This window comes from Argiope bruennichi, chromosome X2 (genome assembly GCF_947563725.1).
Source record: "Argiope bruennichi chromosome X2, qqArgBrue1.1, whole genome shotgun sequence".
NCBI lineage: Eukaryota > Metazoa > Arthropoda > Arachnida > Araneae > Araneidae > Argiope > Argiope bruennichi.
Genome location: NC_079163.1, coordinates 109,851,815 through 109,879,247, shown reverse-complemented (window position 1 = coordinate 109,879,247; position 27,433 = coordinate 109,851,815). Strand labels below are relative to the sequence as shown.

The 27,433-nt window shown below is 30.1% G+C and overlaps 1 protein-coding gene across 5 annotated transcripts in view; it reads right to left on the bottom strand.

The window, feature by feature from the left end:
* LOC129960274 (protein inturned-like) overlaps positions 1-27,433 on the bottom strand; it is a 54,191-nt gene that overhangs the window by 11,003 nt on the left and 15,755 nt on the right. For 3 of the 5 annotated variants that reach the window (XM_056073568.1, XM_056073570.1, XM_056073573.1), the window contains 10 exons: positions 21,029-21,118; positions 19,060-19,137; positions 17,164-17,335; positions 16,553-16,606; positions 10,964-11,026; positions 10,023-10,238; positions 8,793-8,842; positions 6,762-6,863; positions 1,153-1,319; positions 190-270 (listed from right to left, as the gene is read on the bottom strand). In XM_056073568.1, coding sequence (XP_055929543.1) covers positions 190-270; positions 1,153-1,319; positions 6,762-6,863; positions 8,793-8,842; positions 10,023-10,238; positions 10,964-11,026; positions 16,553-16,606; positions 17,164-17,335; positions 19,060-19,137; positions 21,029-21,118 — 1,073 coding nt within the window. The remainder of the gene's footprint in view (positions 1-189; positions 271-1,152; positions 1,320-6,761; positions 6,864-8,792; positions 8,843-10,022; positions 10,239-10,963; positions 11,027-16,552; positions 16,607-17,163; positions 17,336-19,059; positions 19,138-21,028; positions 21,119-27,433) is intronic. The other 2 variants (XM_056073571.1, XM_056073572.1) reach the window with 2 other exon arrangements.

The following is a 27,433-nucleotide window of genomic DNA, read 5'->3' as shown; positions in this document are numbered from 1 at the left end:
TACAATTGATAGTAAAATTATTTTTTGTATGAAATTATTTATTGGTACAAAATTCGTTATTTTGAAATAAGGTGTTTTTTTTTTTATAAACATTGAATCATTAATTCACAATGAATCTAAGGAGAAATCGGATACAACAAATATTTAAATAATAAGCTTGCAGTTAATTTGAAATAACTTTCCATTTACCCATAGCAAAAAGAAGTTGCTGCCTTTCTGCTTCAGGATCATCTACTTTGTCAGCTGATATATCTTCCAGGAACTTTTGCCCTATTGTGATTATTAAGTATAGTTCAAAAATTAGTTAAGAAACAAGTATTTGGTAATTATTTCTCTCAAAAATATAAAATTATTTTTAAAGCACATTATTTCTATTAATAAGAAACTGTTTCATAGAGAAAAAATTCAATATAGAATAAATTTCTAAAATAAAGATTTTTGATCAAAAAAAAAATTAAATAATCACAAGTTACTAAAGCAGTATAATGAAGAATTTTAAAAATAAATATTTAGCAGAAACAAAATATTAGAATGCCCTATAAAACAAAGAAATGAAAGTCTCATCAAGAAATCTTACATCGTTTCTTTTTAATAGAGAATAAGACACAATAAAAAAATGAATATGAGAAATAATTTAAAAAAGAAATAAACTTTAAAAAAAGTAGAATTATCTAAATGTTCACAGCAATTTTTCGGGTATTTTTTTCTGAAACCGTGACAATATTTCATTAAAAATATATGTATTAAATATTTTAGCAAAGCTTTTTGTGAAAACATATTCATGTATTATCATCATCAGATTTTGTACAATGTGTCATGTGACATCACTAACACACACACCAAATATATCAAAATCTAATTTAATAAATTTTTCAATGTGCTAAGAATAAAGGGTTTTTTTTTTTGGGGGGGGGGGTTGTACTTTTACTTTAAATATGTAAAATGAGATTGTTTCCTTTCCTCCCAATACACCAGAGCTCCAAAACATTTTACTTAATCCTAGTAGATAAAGAAATGATTGTATAAAAAGACACAGAATAAATAAAGACAAAAACACAAAATTTTCAATTATTATATACATAACTCACTTTATCTTTAATACATATTTTAAATAAACACATACATTAAAATTTCTCTAAGATGAAAACGAACCTTTTTCAAGCACGGCACTATTTTGATTACATGGGACAGCAAAGCCTTTAGAGCTTGTGTTCAAGGAAGAACTACTTGAAGCATTAGAGAAAATAGATGAAAACAAATTCTTCTTATCCTTCAGAAACAGATGAGGAGGCGACACAGGTGGTACACATTGATGGATACTGTAATTTTTGAATACATTATTACGCAAATACTAATAGATTATTAAAAGCATATATAGATCGAATATTTTAACCCTTTTGCACTCAGAAAAGTAATTCGATGCAAAATCGTTCATTTAACACAAGGACAGGCTTATTGCTACGGGGAAAAAATTGTTATAATTTTAAGTTGAATTTTGCCGAAAAATTAATCTACATCTTCTTACCATTCATTATGTATTTTTTAAAACTCAAAATTAAAAAATAAATAAATAAATAAAACGTCAAAAATTATGCACCGTCTTGGATGGTGAGAGGGAAGCACCGTCCGAAATATTGGAGAAGCAATAAGCATAGAGAAGTACGTCGACAGCAGGTGAGTAGTGTACACATATCTCAGATTTTCCTCAGACACCTGGGGAAAGTGCTGATTAAAAGTGATGCAAATCTAATACTGTAGCATGGCAAGATGAATATGTGCACAACTCCACTACTATAAATATATTTCATGTAACTAATCGTTTCTCCAAAATTTTGTCGTTAATGCTCGGCATATATCGGATGTACTTACAAGTCCTAAAATAACATTCATAATACATGGTATAATATTTGGAAGATCAACCATTGCTTTATAATGTAAAACGAATTTTAGCAACTGAAATAAATAAAATATAAAAAAGAACCATGAACTAAAAATGAAAACTTTAAGATATAACAGCAATGAGGGTATAAAGACGTAAAATTATTAATAATTTTACTTCTTTATACCCTCATTGCTGTTATATCTAAAAGTGTTCATTTTTCTTAAAGTTTTCATTTCAACACACCGAATATTTTAAATAAGGGAGAAACTTTTTACGAATAAAACTCGGCTTGCAGTAGAATCTTTAAAATGGTCTGCGTTAAACATCATATTGTTCCTAAAATATGATTAAGCTTTCATTCGATAAAATCTCAGAAACTAGTCTGGCACTCAAAATGGTGTTAGTTTGTAGAGTAATTTATTATCTTTTCATCAACAAATGATAAAACTCAACAATTAAAAATTTAAAACCCTATATATAAATTGAAACCATTAAATCACAACATATAAAATACAAATAAAATAACAGGATATTAATAGCGCATTTATAAATAGATTTTAAATTAAATTTAATCTCAATATAAATAATAAAAATTATAAATTTTTTTAATAAACTTTTTTTCTATATTTATATACACCAGGTGATGATAAAAATATCCCCCCATATGAGACCGTAACTGTTATACTGCTCATAGGAATGGAATAAAATTTTGGTTCAATATATTTTGAGGTATACGCTCAAGAATGATGCGAAAAACAACAGTAAACTTAAAAAGTTACCGTTACAGTGACTAAATTTCAAATTGTTGGAGTTGCTTTGATATTTTTTATTGTTTTTTCCATTGCAAAAAACCATGAATAACGTTGGAATGGTACCCGTAGCACGAAAGTCACCAGCGGAAGACAGACTAAAAAGAAAAGAGAAAACAACCAAAAACAGCAGAGAAGCAACAAGAAGCAAAACATTTTATTGTGTTTCACAAATTTTCCACTTGACCTACTTCAACCATAATGACACTTTGCATGCGACAGATGGTGCTTAGAACCAAAGAACGTACCATGCTGAACGGAAGCTAGAGAACTTAGTCTCTGGTAGGTACACAACAGTTGTTTTCTCTTTTCTTCTTAGTCTGTCTAGCGCTGGTGATTTTCATGCTATAGATACCGTTCTAACAACATTTGTTATTTTTTGCTATGGAGAGTACATTTCAATAAAAAAAGTTGATGTTGTCATTTTTGAAGTTGATACTGAAAATTTTGCTACCGTAACTGCTACAGTTTAATTATTGTTTTTCATATGATTCTAGAGCGTATATCTCAAAATACTTTGAACTAAAATTTTATTCCATTTTTGTGAATATTATGATAGTTACGGTCTCATATACCGGGATAGTTTTTTTATTTTTATAATCACCCGGTATGTGTATACATACATATAAATATTTCTTGATGAGCAGTTATAAATTAAGCAAGCAATAATTAATAAAAACAAAAGATTTTTGGGGAAATATGAGCGAGCAAAACTGGTTGCAAACTAAAAATTTCAAAATCTCATTGCAAAAAAATTGTAAATCCAAAACAGTAGTATTATCCTCTCCTCCAATATCACCCAAAGGGTAGTTAGAGATGTATGGTAAGAAAACAGTGGACCTTGAAAAGGATTCCTAGTGAGAGAAAATCTTCACTCTAAACAATTTGTATGCAGAGGGTGCCCTTCTGGAAAATCTTGCAATGAGAACAGATGCGTATTAATGTCGGATATGCGAAAGAATATCAAGTTTATTTTCGGAAAATTAGTTGAATTCCAGCACAACAACCATTATTAAAGACAAAATGATTTTATAAGTTTATTAAAGGGAGGCACTCTAAAAAGTGGACACTCTAAGAACAGAAGCATTCAATCTATATATATAAAACAAAGTCGTAAATCGTGTTAGTTACACCATTTATAACTCAAGAACAGCTGTACTAATTTTAATGACATTTTTTTTTTTTTTTTTTGGATTCGGTTTCAGCCACGATTAACAGAATAACCATTAAAATATCGCAAAACTTCACGGGAAAAAAATTAAGGGTGAGTGTAGTTTAACCCTCTTCTTCGTTGTTGGCGATAACGCGCCAAAGCGGGCAATCCCCGTTTTTTCTAGCCTAGGACTCCTCCAAAAAACACGGCCTGAGCTCTTGGTTGGCGAGTTGGCGATTTTTGAAAAGTGCGCAAATCAGTAGGTTAAACTACTGTCGCACCAAAATTAATCTTGATCTTAGAGGTATTTGTTTAGGAGTTGGTAACACTGCAGCAACTGTCAAGTAGGCAAAACTAACCAAATTATTTGTTTTGTTTTTACCAATTTAATGACTGAGCTTCGTAACAATATTAAAAACATTTTAATAGATTGAGAATTCAACTATGCTATTACCGTACAGCATTTTCTTAGTAAATTGTAAGATAAATAATCGCAATTCATTCAAAACGATAATTATTAAATATTCGTGCGCACGCCAAAGTATTTTTCAAACTTCTTAAACAAAATGCAGAATTTCAGTATGCTCTATAAATCAGTGATCCATTGAAACGTGGAATTCATCATATTCAAATAAAATATCTTATTTACGAGAAACGTCTTCGTGCACAGTAATAAAAAATTCAAACATAAGATAATAACACTTGATCCGTTGCAACGTATCAAATTTATTCTACGCATTAAAAAAAATTCTGGAAACTGACATCTTATTTCTGAGGAAGGAAGGAAGGAAGGAATGAGGTTTGTTTTCCGGCGTATGCTCCTGAACGGATTCTTAGCTTGTGCCGGGTTAACAAAAATCAAAACTCGAATATCACAAAAATCTTATTTCTGAGAAACGTTCCCGGATAGGATCATAAATAATTCGAAAATTTGGCTTCGAAACATTACAATTTAAAAATAATTGCCACTACTAAAAATCGAAATAGTTCGAATCTATAGAGGCTGGATTCTAGCAACGCAGGATACTTTTCCAGTTTTTTGATTGGTAAAAGATTTTTAGCTCGGTTTTGCTTCAAAATAAACTGTGACTATGACAGTTTAAATTCATTTCTTGAATTTCGATGGCGGTCTTTCGAATGAAATATTATCTGCAATTTTCCGTTGTGTATTTAAAAAGGATTTTTTTATAATTAATTATCTTTTCTTTAAAAAGCTGCAAAAATTGCAACAGCGAGACAATCTTCGGCGCGATGCTTCAAGTGTTGATTTGAATCGAGCAGCGTTTCTATACGATTACACAATTCCTCATATCATTGCCTTAGACCGCTGTTCGTGCGAGATCGGATATTGCGGTAGCAGTTGCTTCTTCTGGCATAGTGGCCACATTGTTGGAAGGATGTCGTACGGTTCATTCAGCGTTAAAGTTGCCGTTTCAATTTACAAAATTCTGAACAAGTGGCATGCAACATTTCGAAACAGTCCGCAATGGTGGCCAAATTTTTAGTAGCATCTAAAATCATCATATGGGACGAATGCACGATGGCGCACACACGCGCATTGGAAGCACTTGACCGAACATTGAAAGATCTGCGCAATGACTCAAGATGCTTTGGAGGCGCAATGATTTTACTATCTGGCGATTTCCACCAAACACTGCCAGTCATTCCAAGACCGACTGCTGCCGATGAAATAAACGCTTGCCTCAAATCATCAAATCTGTGGCGCTATGTAAAGAAACTTCAACTGACAACAGATATGAGAGTTGTATTGCTGAACGATCCATCTGCTGAAAATTTCTCCAAGCAATTGTTAATTATCGGTAATGGCCGTGTTCCTGTCGACGAATCGGGTGGATTGATTTCATTTCCTTGGAATTTTTGCAATTTCTTTTCATCTAAAGACGAGCTCATTAACAAAGTGTTCCAGGACATCATTGATAATCACAAAAATCACAAATGGTTGAGTGAGCGAGCAATTTTGGCGGCTAAGAACAAAGATGTGGATGACTTAATCTTCGTAATTCAGAATCAAATCGTTGGTACTCTGCATTCATTCAAATCTATTGACTGTGTAACAAACGAAGACGAAATCACCAACTATCCATCTGAATTTTTAAACTCCTTGGATGTGCCTGGCTTACCACCACACAATTTATAACTGAAGGTTGGCTCGGTGGTCATGATGCTCCGAAACCTAAACCAACCAAAACTATGCAATGGAACACGTTTGATGATAAAAAACCGATGATCAATGTGATTCACTCGACTATACTCAAAGGAAAATTCAAAGATGAGGAAGTTCTCATTCCGAGGATTCCCATGATCCCAAGCGATATGCCCTTTGAGTTTAAACGAATTCAATTTACAATTCGTGTTGCATTCACGATGACGATTAACAATTCACAAGGCCAATCGTTGAGTGTTTGTGGTTTGAATCTAGAAAACCCATGTTTTTCTCATGGTCAATTATATGGGGCATGTTCACGTGTTGGTAAATCATCCGCTTTGTTTCTTCCTGCGCCTGATAACAAAACAAAAAATGTTGTATATCAAAAAGTGCTGGACTCAAGAGAATAAACCCGAATGTATATATAGATTGAATAATGAAAATATCTTTCTGACAAGCCATTGTAATACTTATTTTTGTAGTTTTATTGATTTTTTTTTTCCTTCTATTATTAAAACGTCAATTATGATTAAAATCGGAATAGCCGTTCTTGAGTTATGAATGGTGTAACTAAACTGTTCATTGATTGTTAGGTGGTACAAAATTCGCCGGCTCAGCTAGTGTAGTATAAGACAAAACAAACATTTAATATAATATAAAGATTTTATACCGCCATCTTATTCCCTTAAAACTTTGAAAATAAATTTTTTTATTTACTTTAGTTCTTCAATAAACACAAAGAAAACTTACATTTTTTCAATAGCAGAAGTTATACCACAATCGTGTAAAATAATTAAAGTGTTCTGAACTTCTTCTACATAAAACGGTTCAGGTGGAGGATATCCATCAGCCCTGTAAAATATAATGCCTCATACAAATAAAGATCTTTAAAATATAATCTATTGGTTCATATCAAATACTTTACAATTTAATATCGTTTATATTTTATACAGAATTTAAAAATTACGAATTTTATAATTTCAACAGCCTATTTGGAAAATGCTATCGATGCATCATCCACTTATGGTATACGAGTTAGTTTTGCACATGATAATGTCTAATCGATATTACGTTTACAATTATTTTCCACAAAGACGTATTAAAATGTAAAATTCTGTACTTTACGTGTCTTTTGTCACGAAACACGTATGGAATATTTTTTTAAATTTGAATTTCATTAATTGCTAATTATAGATCGCAACTGACCATCAAAATTCGCCGGTCTATTCTATGAATAATAATACATTTGACACTTAGATCCAATTTATTCAGAAATTTAGTTAATAAATTCACAACAGCTCAATTATATTATGTAGAACTTATTCACAATAACCAGTCAAGTTAACCATTCAAATTCTTATTCTTATTCCAATGGTTGACTTGAATAAGAACTTATTCAAGTTAACTATTTTAATTTCTGTCAAAACAGTCTATACTAGGAAAATGTAATCTGAAGGTATAGACGAGATTTATAGCTGTATAAGGACAATAATAATAAACAGATTTGATATGCTTTCTTGAACAGCAACAATATATTATAAATATCTACTTATTTTGAATGAAAAACATTTTTAATCAATTATTTTTCTAAGATTAGAGAATTTTTTCCACCTCTGAAACTTTCTCGTTAATGAGTATTAAAAGTCTTATATTCTTTTAAATTGGGACATAAAACTACCCATAAACTATAATATTTTAGAAACAATTCACAACATAATCCATCCTATGGTGGTTAAAATAAAGGTTTTAGAGATAAATTATTGCTCTTATTCATGATCAACTCTGAAAGGAAACTATCAAATAGTAATGACTACTGCTCTAAAATTTCAATTATTAAATAAAACCCACGAGTTATTTTACAATATATATATTTAATGATATTTTAAACTCTTAATTTAATCCAAATTAATTTCCAAAGCTTTATCTTAATTTAGCCCATAGTAATTTTATTCTCTTATGTCCTGATCCAATTCCACTTTCTCTACTTAATTAATTCAAGAGAAGCTTTATAAAATTGCTGAATCGGCTAAAGGTCGACATTTTCACACGTTCTGCGTGAAGGGGCAAAATACCACTGCCTTTATTAATTCTTCTAAAAGATCCCTGTGTTTCCCTTACTTTTTGATTGACATGCCATGGAAATCCCTATTGAAATATCACAGTATATAAGACAGGGATAATTTGTTTCTCCCTATTTTTACGCCACTTCTTGACTAATCTGTTGCGGTGAGCGGACGTGTTTTGTCCGCGCCTCTTGTAAATAAATTATGTCTCCGCGGAAGGATTAAAGCGAATATAAAAATCCAAAGTCTCTTCAATGTCTTCGAAACTGCATTCTGCTTCAAACAAAATAATGCTTACATATACATATTATACAAAAGTTAAAAGGATACTAATATTTTTAAGTATGCAATTGATCTATTTATTAAAACCTCCGACTGCTACAAAATCTACTCTACTCAGCATACAATCCAAAATTGGGAAATGAATTAACATCCAAAGCCTTATTTATGCACATGCCCTTAAAACATAAAAGCGCATCAAAACTAAGATTCTCTATTAAAGATTTATAATTATCACTACATACACATCTAATTAATTTGATGGAGAAAGAATAAAACAACGACAACTTTTTAAATTATGAGTCGTATGAATAATAAACTTACTAAAAAATATAGCTTCAAGAAAGTCAAATAAGTTTCAAAAAATAATTTTAGTTTCACAATAGTTAAAATTAATATGTCTGTAAATCTGTATATACAATTTAACAAAGCAACTTACTTTAGGGCACATCCACCAGCTTCCAAAATAACCGAGAGAACACAATGATGCTAAAAAAAATTTTTTTTTAAACTTTAAAAAGGTAATAATTGAGAAAAACATAAAAACAGATAATGTGAACTTATTAATTTATGAAGACACAAAATTAAACTTCCAATGAATGACTGAAAATTACATCATAAATCATTTATAGAGATATAAATCAATTGTTTGATAATTTTCAACAGTATTAAGTAAGTATATATTTATTTGGCATGCATACGGCACAATTAAATATCGACCATTTTGCAAAAATACTGATTGTTTTTAAAGGAATGTCAATTTTTAAAAAAGAAAAATAGTAAACAAGATTTTCTAGAACGTAATAATCATTTATATTCTTGTATACATATAATGTATTAACCATATGATTTATTTAAAATACATATACAACAATAAAAATTTAGTATATATTCTTTTTTTGTTTAAAAATTTCAACAACGCACAAATCATTCATTAAAAAGAAATTCGAGCAAATGAAGTTATTATATTTTTTTTATTTTTTTACTGGGGTTAAGTTTTTTTGAAAAAAAAATTCTTTCAAATTGAATTTGATAAACTGCTAATACTTGCTCACAATTGACCATATAGAATGTCTATTCCTTGACTAATAATATATTTGACACTTAAATCCCCTTTATTCAGAAACAGTTTAGTTCGTTCATAATAGCTTAATTATGCTACATAAAACTTATTCACAACAAAATTAACCATTTTAATCTCTGTCCAAATAGTGTATACCTTGGAAGAAGAAATTAAATAGTTTCACAATAACTAAGCTGTACAAGAACAGTAGTAATAATAAAAAGTTATGATATGCTTTCGTTGATAGCAACAATACATTATAAATAACTACTTTGAATACAAAACATTAATACTTAACTATTTACTTTCTAACTAATTAAAGAATTTCAACTTTAAAACATTCTTCTTAATGAGTATTAAAAGTCTCATATTCTATTAAATTTGGATATAAAACCCATATTTACTATATTACGCTTTATTTCGCCCAGAAAACTACAATATTTTAATCACTAATCAGATTGGAGATACACAATTTTATCAGTATTAATATACTGAAATAATCCTAATAAAACCTAAATAGCTTGATAGAAACTAATAATTTATTTAAAATTTGATGATATTTCAAAAATATTTTCAACGATTTTTCAAAGTAAACGAGATAATTACCATTGCAACAATAAGTAGAAACCATCTACCTTGCACTTCAATGAAATCAGGGTCAGAAAAATTGTGTTCTTGATGTCGGCTAGGAAAAACTTCATTCCAAATAATAATTTCTGACACAGTTTGCTTTTTGGTCAAAAACAAAATTCGATTATAATGAAGAAATAAATGAATATCCAGCAAATCGCTCTTTGGAAGATGGTTACAAAGCAAATATCCCTAAGAATGAAGAATTACCTTTTATAAATCAACCACAAAAATAAATAAAAATGATATTTAATATTATGTAAATGAAGTTTACACCAACAAAACAGCATTTAAAATCTTAATTATCATAATATTTAAATAGAAATTTTCAATAGTTGAAACAAGAGCTTAAGCATACTCTGTAACAAATTTATAAAAATTTAATTTATCTAGACAGTATTTTAAAATTGATTATGACGAATTTCGACATCCAGACATTAATTTCCTATTAACGCTAAATTTTGGAGCAAAAGCTTGCATGATTTACTAATTTGAAAATATCAAGCAAATGTCAACTTTCATACAGTTAGTCATACAATTGACATCAAAAAACAAGGTAAAAAAAATATATTAATTTAAATAAAATATATTTTAAAAAACTGAATATTAGAAGATATTATTACATCAAAGAAATTTCTTTCATTTTTCTAACGTGTAGACTGATTTTAATGTTAGTTAATGAAGTATCTAATTTTTAATACTATGCATTTTGAGACATTTCAATATGAACAAAAACTTGGACTGTTTAAAACTTATTCGTTTACAATATATTTCGATATATCTAACGTTTATTTTAGAATACACAGCATCAAATGTTTTTGTCATGCGTCCTAACAATATTAATTTCTATTAAACAGACTGAAAGAAAAAACTGGGCATGCATATTTTAAATGCAAACAAATCTATAAATTACTTACTTTATAAAACAAACAAGAACCAAGAATATTATAAATGCGTTGATTCCCATCAAATCCTTCAGACTAAAAAAAATCGCAAAACTATAACACATTTATAAAAGAAATGGTGAGGATATTTTAATGATTTTCACATAGTACACATACAAAAAAGAGAGGGCACATATAACACGAACAAAATATGTATTTCTATATCAACACATATAATTAAAGCACATGGAGTCAGATAGTTTACTTACGAAAACATTCGGATATTTTTTCACAGCCGGACAACTTATAGTCTCTTAGTGGAATTTAAAGAAAAAAATGTTTTATTAAGTCCTCACATAAATGATCAACAGAAATGGGTCAGAATAGCATCTGAAATTTTTTTAGTTTTATATTTTATAAGATAGGGGAATACACTTCATTGAAGACCCAAATAAGAAAACACAAAATACATTCATGAAATAGGCAATCAAGCTGAAATAGTAATTTCCTTCATATAAAACATTACATATCCAGCATACTAAATTTTAAAAAAAGCTAATTAATTAGATATAAAAGTATTAAATAATAATTTTAAATCCATATTACATATAGTTAAACATATGCATGTATGAAACTGGTTAGTTACAAACTACCTTATTCAACTCAAGCAAGGGAGACATTTCACCATCAAACATTAATAATAACTGGTTTGATTTCAAAAGAATTGTTATGAATAAAATTTAATTTTAATACAAAGTGAGCACAACAATGTCTCAAGGCTCATCTTTATCATATGTATTACCTCAATGCCTTAGTTTCTAAGATATAATTTAGTGGACTATATAAACAAATAAAAGAATAGTTAATAAAGATTAAAGATTCGTAAGAATTCTTCTTATTCTTAAAAATTCTAAATTCTACTTTATAAGGAGTTTTATACTTATCGCAAACAATAGCAAAATCTTACGCTTGTAACAATCATGGATTTATAAGTATCCTTAAGCCTATGTGTAACATCAGATAATTTAGAAATATGTTTTTGTGAAAATTGTGATTAATCGAAAAAAATACATTAGAAAAAATGAATTTGAAAAACAAATGAATTAAAATTAAATGAATAATTTTCATATGATTCATTTCTCCCCACATTATTAAACCATGCTCATTTACAGAAAAAGTTCGAAAGTTTTTCAATATGAAAACACTTATTAATGTATCACCCCCTCGGAGCTCACTTTTTGTTGGTGAGTATTGGTGTTCCAATCCTACGATTCCTAGAGATCTTTACTCTCTTCAAATTTACCATCTCCTTCGACTGCTGCTTTCCTTCATTCCCTAGAGGACAAGCAAGGGAGCTAGCTCTCCGTGAGGAGCTGTTGCTGTTCTGTTTGCTTCTTACTCCTCACGGAAAGTTCAAAACCCCAAGCATTGGCATTACAAGGCGACCCATTAGACGGATGGTAAATTGTAGTCCTTGTTGTATTAATCAGCCGGCAGCTAATGGTTAGTCCGCAAGGGATCAAGCGAAGGAATCCTTTCTTGAGCTTGGTGTTCCTGGAGGAGAGTCTGAGCATATATGACCCAGCTAGCACTAAGGTAAATACAGAGATTAGACATCTCTACGGCCGGTGATTGACTTACTTGTTAAGCTCCGTAGCGGGTGATGTCGTCGGGCCTGAATTATTGACAATATCATATGAGCAAAAACTTTTTTGCTCTTATCAGTGGACAACAAAACGTTCGATAAAAAATTCCTGAAACTTCGATAAGTATTTAAAATTTTTTTAATCATATAAAGAAAGTTTGACCAGAAAGAAACATTAAATTCAGTTTCGCCCTTTCTTTTCAAAAATGCAATCAACAGTACCGTTGAAAAAGTGGCTTCGATTCGAAAACTTCGTTCTGGGAACTTGCTCATCGAGGTTACTTCTCAAAAGCAGGCTCAACAGAATATAAAATTAAAAGCATTGACCACAGTCCTGATTAGAGTAAGTGCACACATCTCTTTGAATGCCTCGAAAGTTGTAAAATAATATGCGGAATTAATTCATGCTAAGGCTAACGAAATTACAAAAGAATTAAAGGCTGAAGAAGTAACAAATGTAGTAGTAGTTCAATAATGCAAGTTTTACAATTCCTCCTCCTCCCCAAATCAATTTACTCCCACGTTTCAAAACTCGACATTGCTACAATCTGTTAAAGCAGGTTATATGAAGCCAGCCATATATCCTTGTACTCCAAATCTTCTGCGTTGCTACCAATGCCAATGCTTTGGACACTTGAAGATTTCCTGCCATTGGATAGTTACTTGCATCCATATTGGAGAGAAAGGCCATGAGAACCAGCAGTGTGACGCACAAGAGAAGCACATAAACTGAAACAGCGATCAAATCACCTTTTTACTTTCACGTCCACGTTGTAAGTTGATAAAAGAAATTATAGGCGTTAAGACTAAAGGGCGAATTCCATATATAAAGACAAAATGAAAAATTTTGTATAATTTGTCACCTGACTTAAGTCCTACATTTACTGTTTGAAAATTCTTTCTATGAAAACTGTTCTTGCAAAAATTGCATTCAAAATATTAGTGAACAAATTCAATGAAACATCATGCGATTCTGACCCTGAACCATCCGCAAGCAGTGCTCGTGATGACAGCATTAAATACCAAAAATCAAAATCGTAAAATTCAGTTAAGTCATAACTTTCTAAATGTGGCCTTTCATAAACACAGCTGACAACAAAACTGAAAAAGTCTAATGTTCAAAGTTCTGTTGCTCTGTAGCTTCCTAGTCGAGGCATAGTGTACACAGAATTAAGTCCATTTTTAGTGGCTTGCATAAAAGTTTCGAACTCATATATCTCTATGAATCTGAGGAAGAGGAATTCTCGATGAGTTGCGATGCTTCGCCAACTCAAAATATTACTACAAATAACAAACTCTCTAATTCAGTTTCTTGATGTGTACTTTGTTTCTTGGAACTGTCATGATCTCATGTTCAGAGCTGATGACATTATGTGGATCATTAACCAGCTTCATTATTCTAGTTTGACAAAGCAGGAAACGTTCTTAAATCCTAAAGCTTCATTTAAAATTCGTGATTATAATATTGTCATCAGTAAATGGTGCAGGTACAGATAAATAATTTGGGAAGTGTCTGTATCTTAACTTCTAATCTTTTTCCTATTGGATCTTTTAATTTACACACACACACTTACAGGATGATCTTCAAATCTCCTGCCAAGGCTGCAATACGCGTTTAATAGAGTACTAGCTGCATGTTACAGTTAATAAGCTGATAGATTGATGTAATGAAAACAGGCATATGATTTCTCCTGAAAGAATAGATGCGTTCGCATTTGCATTAAGCGAGGTATTCCTTTGGGTCCTACAATTCACATTGGGAAAGTTGCAATTCCAATGGTTGATGATATAAAATTTTTCAATTTGATTTTGCTCACTAATTCACTCCTTTTTCTTCCCCATATCTTGCATCTGCGGAAAGGGCGAGACAGGTCTTTGAACTTTCACTAAGTATTTTCCATTATGCAAGAATGCTCCCCATCGAATCTCAGAAGGAATTATTGATTACGGATGTATGTTGTATGGTTCTGCACGGTTACCTTTTAGCAAACTAGATACTATATAACGTTCTGTTTTAAGAATTTGCTCAGTCTGCTTTGTCTCTCTATTTGAGTCTTTTCGTTGTCTGTCACTACATGTCATTAAATTTACAGAGTCAACAAATTTCTATTCAGTACTACCTCCGATTTTTGTCCGTCCCGAAACAACCTATGCCCTCTATGATGCTTACCGTTGTCTTCGGAATATATAGCTCGACTCTCACATTCTTCCATTCAGTAAAAGAATTACATTACTTCTTTTTGATTCGGAATTCCATGATATGGGTATTTAGACCTGATTTATTCTCATTTCAATCCTGGAATATTCCTCATTTTTCCCTTTATTGCGATTTTCATGTATTTAAAATGCTGAAAACAGCTCTTCTGAATTTCCTGATACTTTTTACTCATCGCTGTAAGTATTCAATTTATTTGCCTATTTGCACAAATGGTTTCCAAATTAGACGGTCAGGTAGGTCGTGGCGGTAGGTTGCGTATCAAAGCGGACCTTTGATACGCAAACACACAGTAACCGTCTGCATACATCCTTTTCTGTGTTATCCGCCGAGTTAATGGCATCTTCTATGCCTTTCAGGAAATTTCTCTCTCTACTGAAAGCAAATTTTGCATTTATACAGCCAGCATGAGTTCCTTGGAAATACTATCCATTCATCATAACATTATTAGATTCATCTCGTTTTGCTGGAAATCTTAGATCTTTTATTGAGTCTAAGTTACAAGGACTACGAATATATCAGTCACCTGGGTTCCGAGTCATTTTGAATTATTTCGAAATGAAATGGCCCTTAAAATTGTAAATAATAATACAGTGTTTTAGTTTATGCAGCATGAAATACAATTCTAGGATGTGAAAAATTCTTTTGCGCGTCGTCTGTACTCACTTTGGCAAGAATGAAATCATCAGATCAACAATCAATTGCATTACAAAGAACATACAATTTTATATTGGCATCTTCTTAAGTCGGCACGATGCCGCATTGATTAGACTTCGCATTGTTATATTCGTTTAACGAAATATCTTTTATACGGCAACTGAGCTTTTCCTGCATAAAGGGCCAAGTACATTTGAGAGTTCATCTTTTAATTGATTGTCCAGATTTAAGTCTTCATTGCTTACTTTCTAAAACTCTTTATTGCCGGACAAGCGAATTCTAGAAGCGGGACATAATCAGCAAAATCTTTACAATTTATAAAAGTTATTAGTTTTTCTATTTTATTTTAAGTTTACGTTTATACATTTTTATATTCTTTGCAAAACGATAATGTTTTTTTGTTTTTTTTAAATTTTTGCCATTGAATTTTAAGTGACTTTTAATTTGATTTAATAATTTCAGGACTCTTTTTAGACAATTGTTCTTTATCTCTTAACTACATGCTTAGAGCAATATAGCCTTATTTGGTTACCATCAAAACTGACAAACAAACCAACCAATCAAATGTATCGTTCCATTATTAAAAAATTGTATGCAAAGGAAATCTATGACAAAACAGTTGAGTTAATTGCAACACACACACGGACGCACACACACTGGTGCTGCTGACTCTGCTTGCATTTTTTAAATGATTGTGGTTTGCAAGGCTTTGCTTTAGCCTTATATATAGCAAATATATGTAAAAGACGATTATAAGATGCATCTACTTTCTTTACATTTTTCATTTAAGAGACAAATATATATTTTTTAAAAATTCAAACTTTGTTTCATATGGAATAAAAAGTTAGAAAGAGCAACAGAACAATGTTAAATTAACATAGGAAGTACGAATTCATTTTCTATAGTTCCTTGTAAAGATTACTTAAATAAGAAACTTTTCCTTAAAAGAAAAAATATTTCTGTACTATTAACTAGGAATCAATAAAGAGTATGGGTGAATGACATTCCTTTTTTTAAAAAAATGATATAACACAGAAAGACTGAGAAGAGACAAGGAATTTTAACTCCAAAAAATTATGAATATAATAAATTTTTAAAAACTTACTGAACTTCCAAAATCTGATGATTCCAGTTCACTGAGAATGTCCTCTATTTCAGTCTAAAAGATATTGAATAAATTCAAAATTACTAAATTTGACATCTTCAAATGGTGTTATGAAAAGTGCATACATTTTGAAAATGAGAACAAATACATAAATATAATTTGAGAGCAATGTCTCTACATTAGTATTTTATATTATATATTTATATATATATAAATTTACTGTACATTTATCAAGAGGAAACTTGTAAAATAATTCAAACCAAAATTTGAAAGATTTGCTAAATTCTACGTTTTTAGAAACTAAAAGAAATTTTTTGTTTAATTTTAGGTTAGTTTTAGGAAACATTTTCTGAATTAATGTATAAAAATAAATAAATGAAGTCAAAATTATTTTTTCCTAAGTAAAAATTCCGACAGATATATAAAATTAACTTCCAATATAGCTAAATTTAAAGTAGCATACTATTTAATTCTTTACACATTCAATTAAGACAAAAATTGGACTACTCTTATATTCAAATGCAATTCGTTACAATTATTTTATTTATATAAAAATTGTAATACATACAGGAAAGGTGTTTTAAAGCAAAAGGTAGTTACAAAGTATTTACTTTACATGCCTTTAAATCAAGTGGTAATGGGAGCCAATGAACACTTGGTAGGATATCCAGTAAATGCGATTCAAACATTTGCTTCCTTCTTGAATACTTAGACAGGTAATGTTTGAAGAAAATAGTAAAAAATTTGTCTAACTGATTTTTAAGATTTTCATCAGCAAAAGCTCTGAAATTATCCAATAATAATTATATAATTTACTATCAATATCAAAAATTAGAGATAAATAAAATAAGAAAATATTCATTTCACAATGCACAAATAAAACTCTTTAAAAAGTATTTTATAAACATATTCCACATTTAAAAGAATTATTAAACTAAAAGCCAATATTATTATGGAGAAAAGATAAGTGTTTCTCTAAAGTAATAATATGAACAATATTAATTATTCCTTAATAGCACACACACATATATATTTTTCTGCACACAGATAAGTATGTTCTATATAAAAAGTACTATGACACTACCTAATTAAAGAGGATCAATGAAAAAATTTCAAAATGAAAAATGACAAAGAAAATATGAAATTCTCTTTAGAGACTTTAACAAGTTACATATTTGAATCTATCGATAATTATTTATATCCGTCTTAATTTTAATGCAGAGACTTTGATTCATATTTTTTAAAACTTAATCTATAAAATGAAGGTGTAAAAATATTTTTTTTTCCCTTTAAAAAAGTAGCCATGTAGTCTCAATAGCTACAAAGGATTGAGTAGAAGGTTACAAACTATCTTTTATAAAATTTGCAATTCTTATTTGAGGCATCAATATCTAGCACACATAAACACTGTATAAAATGGATTTCAAAATATAAATAGAATGCTGACAGTAGTTAAAAAGCTTAGAATTTTAACTTACTATTCATTAGACATGCAAACTTAATATTTATGTAAAACACAAACATACTCTCTATAAAATACAAACATGTAATGACTGAACATATTAAATTGAAATATTTAATGATATAACATACAAAATTCAAAAGTCTAAAATAGTAAAACACAGCCCTTAATTGAAGTAATTTATAAATCTCAATATAAATTCTGAGAAAAATGCAAACAAAGGCAAAATTTCAAACAATAAAGAAGTTGATGCTGCAAACATATCAATCATATTCACTATGAAGGTACTTGGCTGAAAAAAACTGAGAAAATTGGAAGGGAATTATATCAGCAAAAATTAAAAATTATTATCAGTCATCAAGGGCATCTTTTCATTAATACTTATTAGTTTTTATTTTTATTTAAACTTTCATCGCACTTCAAAACAAATTTCCTTTATTAATTAATTAATGATTAGAACTATGTTTTAATCATGTAAATATTTCTATTAAAAATATGCTTTTTTTAAAAAATTACAATATTTATAAAAGTAGTCTCTTCATATAAAATACAAGCTATACCAAAATACATCATTAATGTAAAAAAAATAACTGAGATTTTTTAAAAAAATTATCGAGAGTGCATCCGTGAAGACAAGCAGTAAATAGTTATCAGAATTAAAAGCTGAAAAATAAGTTGGTAGTTTATTGCTCAATAAATTATCATGAACATCTGCAGCATGTTTTAGAAATACCATACCATAGGAATCTATTTAAATATCACAGCAAACTTTCAAACAACAGAAAAAAATTATTCATTAATTAGTATCAAATTCCTATTCTCTAAATAGAAGTATCACTTAAATAAAAGTAAGTAAATAAAAATTAACGATAATGCCAATTCGCAATCCGAAATACATTATTCTTTGAAAATTTATTTTTGCATTTCTAACTTCTAACATTTTTTTTTATTTGTCAGCTTACAAAACAAAAATTTATTTTAAAAAACGAATGAATAATACTTAAATGATCTTTTTCTAGATAAAATGACTAATAATGTTACTTACGCTTTTAAAGATGAAAACTGGAATTTCAGCAGTCTGGCCAAGTTCGTTACAAAATGTTGAGATTCAGAAACAGTACAACTAAAGAAGAAAAATATTTAAAGAAATGTTAAATTTTTGATGAAATTAATGAAAACAACAATAATAAAAGAATGAGAAGAATTGAAGTTCGCACATGCAAAACATTCCTTTAACAGTAAAAGATGTATTAAAATGATATTTATTTATTGGATGTATAAATTTGGCTTTTTTTTTAATTAAAAAATATACTTGTTTGTTTTAAAAGTTAAAAATCGATTTCTTCAAAATATTTCTCCTCATACACCAATCACTATCATTTTTCTTCCGGGCAAAAAATGAATACATGAAAAAAAAAGTTTAATCGTTTAGATGCAATCTAGTTATCAAGCCAATTTTTATATCTCCTCGGGAATTGGGCTTCTCTCCAGAAAAGGCACTTTGCGTAGAATGTAACAAATAGTAGTCAGAAAGAGAAACATGAAGTTGGAGAGTGAATCAACACATCCCAGCGAAGTGATTCTAAAGTTTCCTTCATCGGCTTGGCAACATGCAAGCGAACATTGTTGTGTTGGAAAAAAAAAACTTGCCATGCCTTTCTACATATTTTGAATGTTTCTCTCACAATACTTGTTTATATTGATGAACTACTACTTGCATCATTTCCCGTTGTTTGTTTTATTCGGTCGCAGCAGTTCATAGTAAACTCTTGCTCTTTTTCGCGCTCTATAATGTGTATTGAAATTATCTTTGAATCACCGAAACCCTTCTTTGTAAGTTGTATTCAATAGTGCATGTTGATCACAAATCTCCAACAGCAACCCATATGTTTCGGCTGCAGTTTTTTTTTTTTTTTTTTGTAATGAAATAAGGTAACATAGCTTCCCTCAAACGCCACTTATTTGGAACAAACTCGGCAAGTTTTCTAAATTAAAAAAAAAAATATTTTTTTTAAATATTGACCAGAGGTCAAATCCTAATTTTTAAAGATTGCTATCAAATCTTTCAAACAAAACTTTCCAGATTTATTTGCAGGCACGCACGACCATTAAAGTCATCTGTTAAAAATGGGCGAAGTCATTTTTATACAGTCAAAATGCTCACTACAAACAAGATGCACATTTTAAATTTAAAAAAAATGGATAAGAGAATGTTTAACAGAGAACACATAAGAGAACATTTAGGGTGATTGCAGGAGAAAGACTGCGGTCACAGTCAGAAAAATAGCAAACGTAAAAAGTGGAAGATTGCAATTTCATTTGCATAGTTGACAGCAGTGAACTCACATGTAAATCATTGAAAATTCGTGAACACACTGAAACTTTGTGAAAAAAAAAAAAAAACTCGATTTGCACGCTGCACGTTCAAAAACATGAAAAGGGGGACTTGTATGCAAAGTATTAATGAATAAATAATAAAATTCAAAGAAAATCATAAATTATAAAGCAATAAACTTTCCAATAGCTAAGTTTTTTTAATCAAATAAACAATGTAAATTATAAATTTGAAATCAAACGATATATGTTGGAATAAAGATTTCGAACATTCATTCCCTCTTTCATTTGTCCAATTGTTCCTCCAGGCTTTTTTAAAATAAAAATTTGATCAGAAATTGCTTTTAAACATTTAAAAAAAAAAAAAAGTGAAAACTGTTTAATATCACTTAAGATATACATTTATTACCATTCACAAATAGATATTTCAAAAATTTCAGAAATAAAGTTAAAATAAGACAATAAGGTTAAGGTTTTACAGTATTTGATAAATACTTTATCTGCATATTTCATAAGATTAAAAAAAAATAACAGGTGTTAGGAATGAAAATTTTAGCTATTATCTTTTAATATATTAACTGTATTATTAACTGTAATGTATTTATTGCAGTATAATTTTATTATTAGAAGATTAGTACATCATACATTATAAAAAGGGAACGAGCATATCAATTATATACCATTTTCCAGGAAACGCCAAAACGAATGTCCCAGTTTCTTCTTTAACAAAACTCACATGGACAAGTTCGTCTTGAATGGAAATACTACAGCTTAAAATACAAATAAATAAATAAAAATAAAAATTGTGGTAAGATCATCCATAAATTTGAAAGCAAACGATTAAATGAATTTTCTCACACAGCTCGATATTATTTCAATTGCAGACAGTATTTCAAGATATAACATCAAAATAGTAGGTATGAGTTCAACAAACCATTTACTAGAGCAGTAAATTAGTGCAGTATAATCTCGAATATCCTAACTGATTTGGATCATAATCAACTTGGATGACTTACGCATTTCAACAATATTTACCAAAATTGCTTTCATAAAATAATAAAAGTAAGGTCGTAAATATTACCAGGTATTAAGAATTTCGATTATTAGTTATAAAAGTTCTTATCAAACGATTCGCTTATGTAATTGCTTTTCGCAACTTTCTTTGCATTTTCTCCATGATTCTTAACGGGTGTTTTCGAAAGAATATCACTCCAGCAATACGATCTTTCTTACAAATTTATAGTACTATTTCTCAACGAAAATTCGTGGAATTTGCTCATAGTCTTATTAAAGCTGTGCTTTTATAATTTTCTCTAAATAATTCTACAGTTATAAAAGGTTACTTAGGACAACATTTCATAAGCTCGCATATCGTAAAAATCGTCTTCAGTGGCAATTTTGACACTTTTTTCTAAAAACTTCGATGACATTATTTAAAAAATTGAAGAAAAAAAAATCCCAATTTTTTTTTATCAGGTTTGTTGATCGAGTTCTGATTAATAGACGTTCTAATGTACTTAATTCGTCACGTGATTAACTCATATCAGTCTAAAAATTTAAGAGAACTAAATAATGCTTAAAAAAAAAAAAAAAAAAAAAAAAAGAGGCTTACACTAAAGTAGATACAAGCAGAAACACTAAACATAATTTACGACTAAAAATATTTGATATTTAATACTCTTGATGCATTTCTATACCTTGCTTTAACGAATAATAAAGCTCATTTTAATCAATTTTTAAATTAAGGTCTTTAATTACCAACAAATAGCTCTTTTTTATAGCAAAGCTAGTGTTCAAATTTCACAATTTTTTATATGGTAAAAAATAAACTACAATTGCTTTTAGGAATATTTTGGAGGCATTCAATTTACCAATAATTCAATACAAAGAGTTGGGAGATGCAATGGCTAACATTTAACGTTTTCTAAATAATAATAATTATATATCATTAATAATACTCTACATATTTCTGAATTGTACATTTTTACTTACAGAGCTCTTCAATTTCAAATCGAAGTATATCATTTTATGTCTGTAGGCACACTAACATCGATCTACAAAATTGGACTTGCGGTACCCTGACCCATTCGACTGACAGTAAGAATAGTATTGAGGTTCTTTTGTCATTTATATCAGCCTGTTCTTGCTGTATTTAAGGTTATTTATGTAATACTTGGTTTTAGTCTACATATTTTTTTTTAATCAGGCATAATATTTGCAATTACAAATAAATTTATGTTATCATTTCAATAGATTTCTTGATGCAATTACATTAATAAAAGTTACAAACTATCAGTCTCTTATTTTGTATAATAATAGAATTTAAAAAATGAAATAACGATATTGTATTCACATCATCTTGAAGTAATAAATATGTACATTGATTTATTTTATTTAATTCTGAAAATAAAATAAGTGATAAATTTTCTTTCACAGAATATGAAAGTTTAGGAATCTACTTTTTAAGGAATTTCCATACTATTTGCCGTCATTTTAAGAGAAAAGCTTAATTAAAAGCGACAAAATATGTAGACTTTTTTTTTCAAGTATTAAACTTCTACTCCCATTAAAACTGAAATTTCTGGGATTTCTTTCATACGAGTAATAATCAAGATATATTTGTCAAAGAGTAAAAAGCATTAATTGTAATGCAAAACATGTATTGCACATAATGCGAATCACAAACTGACAACTCCGCCCCGTCGGAAAGCACACGGACAAACTTGAATGACCGGACCACCGCAACAACAACAATGGCGAGAACTGTGGTTGAATCCTAAAGTCCAACACCAACAATGGAACAATCTTTTCCTAAGGAAATACGTCCCGTCATCGGTAGGAAGAGTCAGACCCCCACCTTTCGTGTACCCACAAGGGTGGCGAGAACTAACCACCATATCAGAAGATTCTCATCCTCAATCACGAGGTGCTCCCTTGTAGGACGCACGTAATGAGAAATAATATAAAGTACATTTAATAACTTAAATGCTCTTAAAGGGATTTTTTCGGAGTAGTAATACAATGAAATAAACCATTAAATTAACAGCTCTTTATTGATTCTACCTAATTTATGTGTTAAAAAAAAACAGAAATGGGCATAGAAGATGAAGCATTTAAACTGTCTGAATACAAATTAAGAATAAAGCGTAATTCGATACAATTTCCATTTAAATATAAAGGAAAAATTAGATGACACAAAATAATTAAATGAGTATTTGTTAGCAGAAATGTTTCATTCCCAGTAGCTCTTCAAAAATACCATTTAACATTCGAACAAAGAAACAATTAAACATGAATATCTGCACATGAATCAAAACAGAAAATAATTTTAAAAAAATTAGAAGAAAAGAAAATATGTAAAATTGTATGATGCATCAACTCTATACCTCAGAAAAATAAATAGAGAACTGTTACAGCTTCACGCCGATAGATGGCGTATCTGTCGAGTACAAAGTTCCTGTTAATTCTTTTTGTATCAGAACGTAGAGTGTGTAAGAACGATTCTGTGAGGAGACGAGGCATCCAACTGTGAGAGGTGTCCTAATCTGTAACAGTCTACATGAAAAGGCACAAAAATGTGTAAGAAAATAAAATGGTGTTCACCAGAAAGAAATGAGTAATTATTTGTAGAGAATTACATTAAGTGGTCCGTCGAGTCGGAGTATTGAACCATCGAGAGTTTTTGAGAAGTCGGCAAGTGTTTCTGTTTTGCCGCGTGTGTTTATTTGATATTGTTCTCAGTGAATTCTGAATCCTTAGAGTGATCTTCAAGGGATATAAAGTGTAAATTCCTATGATTGGATTATTATGTCCGTTTTGGTTTCAGGGTAACTGTGAGTATACTTTTGTTTTCCAAATTTGTGTATTAGTTTCGTTTTTATGAGTTGCATATATTCAGAGTTCTCTTTTCAAAATGCTTTCAAAACTTAAAAAGGGTGAATTAATTGAAGTTGCCGAGGAACTAGAAATTGATATTAATTCGGGTGCCAAAGTAGTTACTATTAAAGATTTAATTGAAAAGAGCGAGATCTATAAAGATAATTATGAATTCGTAAAAACTATAGTTGAGTCAATAATTGATAGGAAAAAAGATTACGAGAAAAATGAAGCACAGAAACTAGAATTGGAAAAACTTAAACTCTACGAGAAAAATGAAGCACAGAAACTAGAATTGGAAAAACTTAAACTCGCGCAATTAGAAAAACAACTTGAGTTTGCGAATTTACAAAAAGATGTAACACAAAAGGTTAATGTAACAAATAGCGATTCTGATTCTAATTTTAGCTTAGAAAGTTTGATAAAAAGTGTCAAAACTTTAACTATTCCTGTTCCTACACGAGCAAAGTCGTATAATTTATTTTTCCAATCGCTTGAAAGAGCTTTCAAAACCAAAAATGTCCCAGAACAATTCAAATCAGAGATCCTATTAAATATTTTAGGCGAAAAAGTTACCAATTTAATGATATATTTAAATGAAGATGAATTGTGTATGTATGACAAATTAAAAGAATTAGTGTTAAAAGAATTTCAGTCCCCCCCACAAGAAGTTTTAAATAATTTCCGTAAAGCGAAAAAACGTCCAAACGAAAGCTATATCCAGTTTGCATCGCGACTTAGTGCAGCTTTTGATTATTATTGTCAATTAAGAAAGGTAAATGATTTTAAGGGAGTTTGTGAACTCATAGTTTCCGAAAAAATATTTGATTCATTAGATCGTGAACTACAAATTCATATTGGCGTGAAACAAGGAGAATCTTGGTATGTGCCATCAGATTTGGCCAGGCATTGCGATATTTATGTATCGTCAAAATTCAAAAATGATAGTAATGTGTTTTCACGACCGCAAATTGTAAACCATTCTCAAAAATATCGTAAAGAATACAGTCCACAAAAAGCATTTGTATCGGAAGTTAAAATTCCGAAATGTGTAATTTGTAAATCTAATGAAAATCATTCCCTGAATGTATGTCCTGTGTTCAAAAATATGCTTGTTAATGAGAGAATTGAGATCATTAAAAATAAGCAATTATGTTTTAATTGTTTAAATCACCATAAAATTGCTAACTGTTATTCAAAATCCAGTTGCTCCATTTGCAAAAAACGACATAACACTCTTTTGCACTTGGGAAATATTCAAAGCGAAACTGAAACTCGCTCGCAAAATGCTAACGCGGGATTTAATCCAAGGTCAAATGTATTCGTTCCGCGAATTGAAAATCCTAGTCATAATTCTTCACAACTGACGAATGAGTCACCTGCGAACAGTACGCATTCATTCACTGCTACCAACCTAAATGTAAACAAAATGGTTTTATTAAGTACTGCAAATGTAATGATTCAAAATAATGTAGGAATGTTTATGAGTGCACGTGCATTGCTGGATGTTGGTAGTATGAGTCATTTCATTTCAAAACGTTTAGCCGATAAACTGAATTTGAAAAAAGAAAGACGAAACATTGTGGTTTCTGGACTAAATCAATCTTCTTCTGTTATTAACTGGATCGTAAAAACAAAAATTTCGAACGTTAGCGGAAGCTTTGAAAAGGGAATTGAGTTATTGGTAGTGCCGCATATAACAGATTGTATCCCCTCGAAACAATTTGACATTGATACGCTAGAATTAGATAGTTTCAATTTAGCGGATGTGAGTTTCAATGAACCTGGACAGGTGGATATTTTATTAGGTGCCCAAATATTCTATGAACTCTTAAGATCGGGCCAAATTAGGTTTCCGGGAACAGACATTGTTTTTCAAAATACTGTGTTTGGGTTTGTTGCTACCGGAAGTGTTCCAATAGAAAACGAAACTACTGTCCATTGTGGGTTGGTAATGGAAGATTTGGATGCAAATTTAAGGAAATTTTGAAAAATTGAAGATGTTGAGGGGGATAAATTACAAATTGATGAGAGTTTAATATGTGAAGATCATTTCATGAAAACACATTTCAGAAATGACGATGGAAGCTATGTTGTTAAAATGCCGTTTAAAATAGACCCCCCATGTTTAGGCGAGTCAAAAAGCATTGCTACTAAAAGATTTAATTCACTTTGGCAACGTTTGAAGAGAGAACCAGAGTATAGGCAACTATACAGGGAATTTTTAACTGAGTATGAGAATTTGGGGCATATGCAGGCAACTTGCGAAACTCCAAGGTACATTATGCCTCATCATGGCGTTTTTAGGCCAGAAAGTAGTACTACAAAATTAAGCGTTGTTTTTAACGCATCAGAGGCAACGTCATCTGGACAATCACTTAATGATAATTTGTATTCAGGATCCGTTGTCCAAGATGATTTGTTCGCTATTTTGTTGAGGTTTCGAAAACATTCTATAGTTTTCACCGCTGATATAAAAAAGATGTATCGTCAAATTTGGATACATCCAGATCAGTGTGATTTACAATGTATTTTATGGAAAGATTTAGAGGAAGAGAAATTACGTGTATTTAAGTTGCTCACTGTTACCTACGGAACCAAATGCGCTCCTTACTTGGCGACCAGAGTACTAAAACAAATATGCTGTGATGAGCGGAACAACTATCCTTTAGCCGCTGGTGCTGGCAAAGATTTTTACGTCGGTGATATACTCAGTGGTACCGAAGATTTATCTTCTGCCATTGAACTACAAGACCAGTTAATACATTTGTTAAAATCAGCTGGTATGGAGCTTCACAAATGGAGCTCAAATAATCCTGTTTTGTTACAAAATGTACCAACGTCGGACCGAGAATACAATTTCGATAACCCCAACTCAGCAACTTTAAAAACTTTGGGATTACAATTCAATCCTGAAAAGGATACATTTAGTTTTAGTGTTCAAAAAATTGTGAGACCTGCAACAAAAAGAACAATGCTATCGGACATATCCAGATTGTTTGATCCTTTAGGCCTCTTAGGACCTTTGATAATCACAGCGAAGATGTTCTTGCAGAAGTTGTGGATTTTGAGAATTGATTGGGACGATGAAGTCCCCTTACACTTAAATAGAGAGTGGGAAAAATTTAGTTCTGAACTGAGTCAATTGAAAGATTTAACCATAGATCGTCATGTGTTATGTTCTGAAGTTCTGAAAGTAGACCTGATAG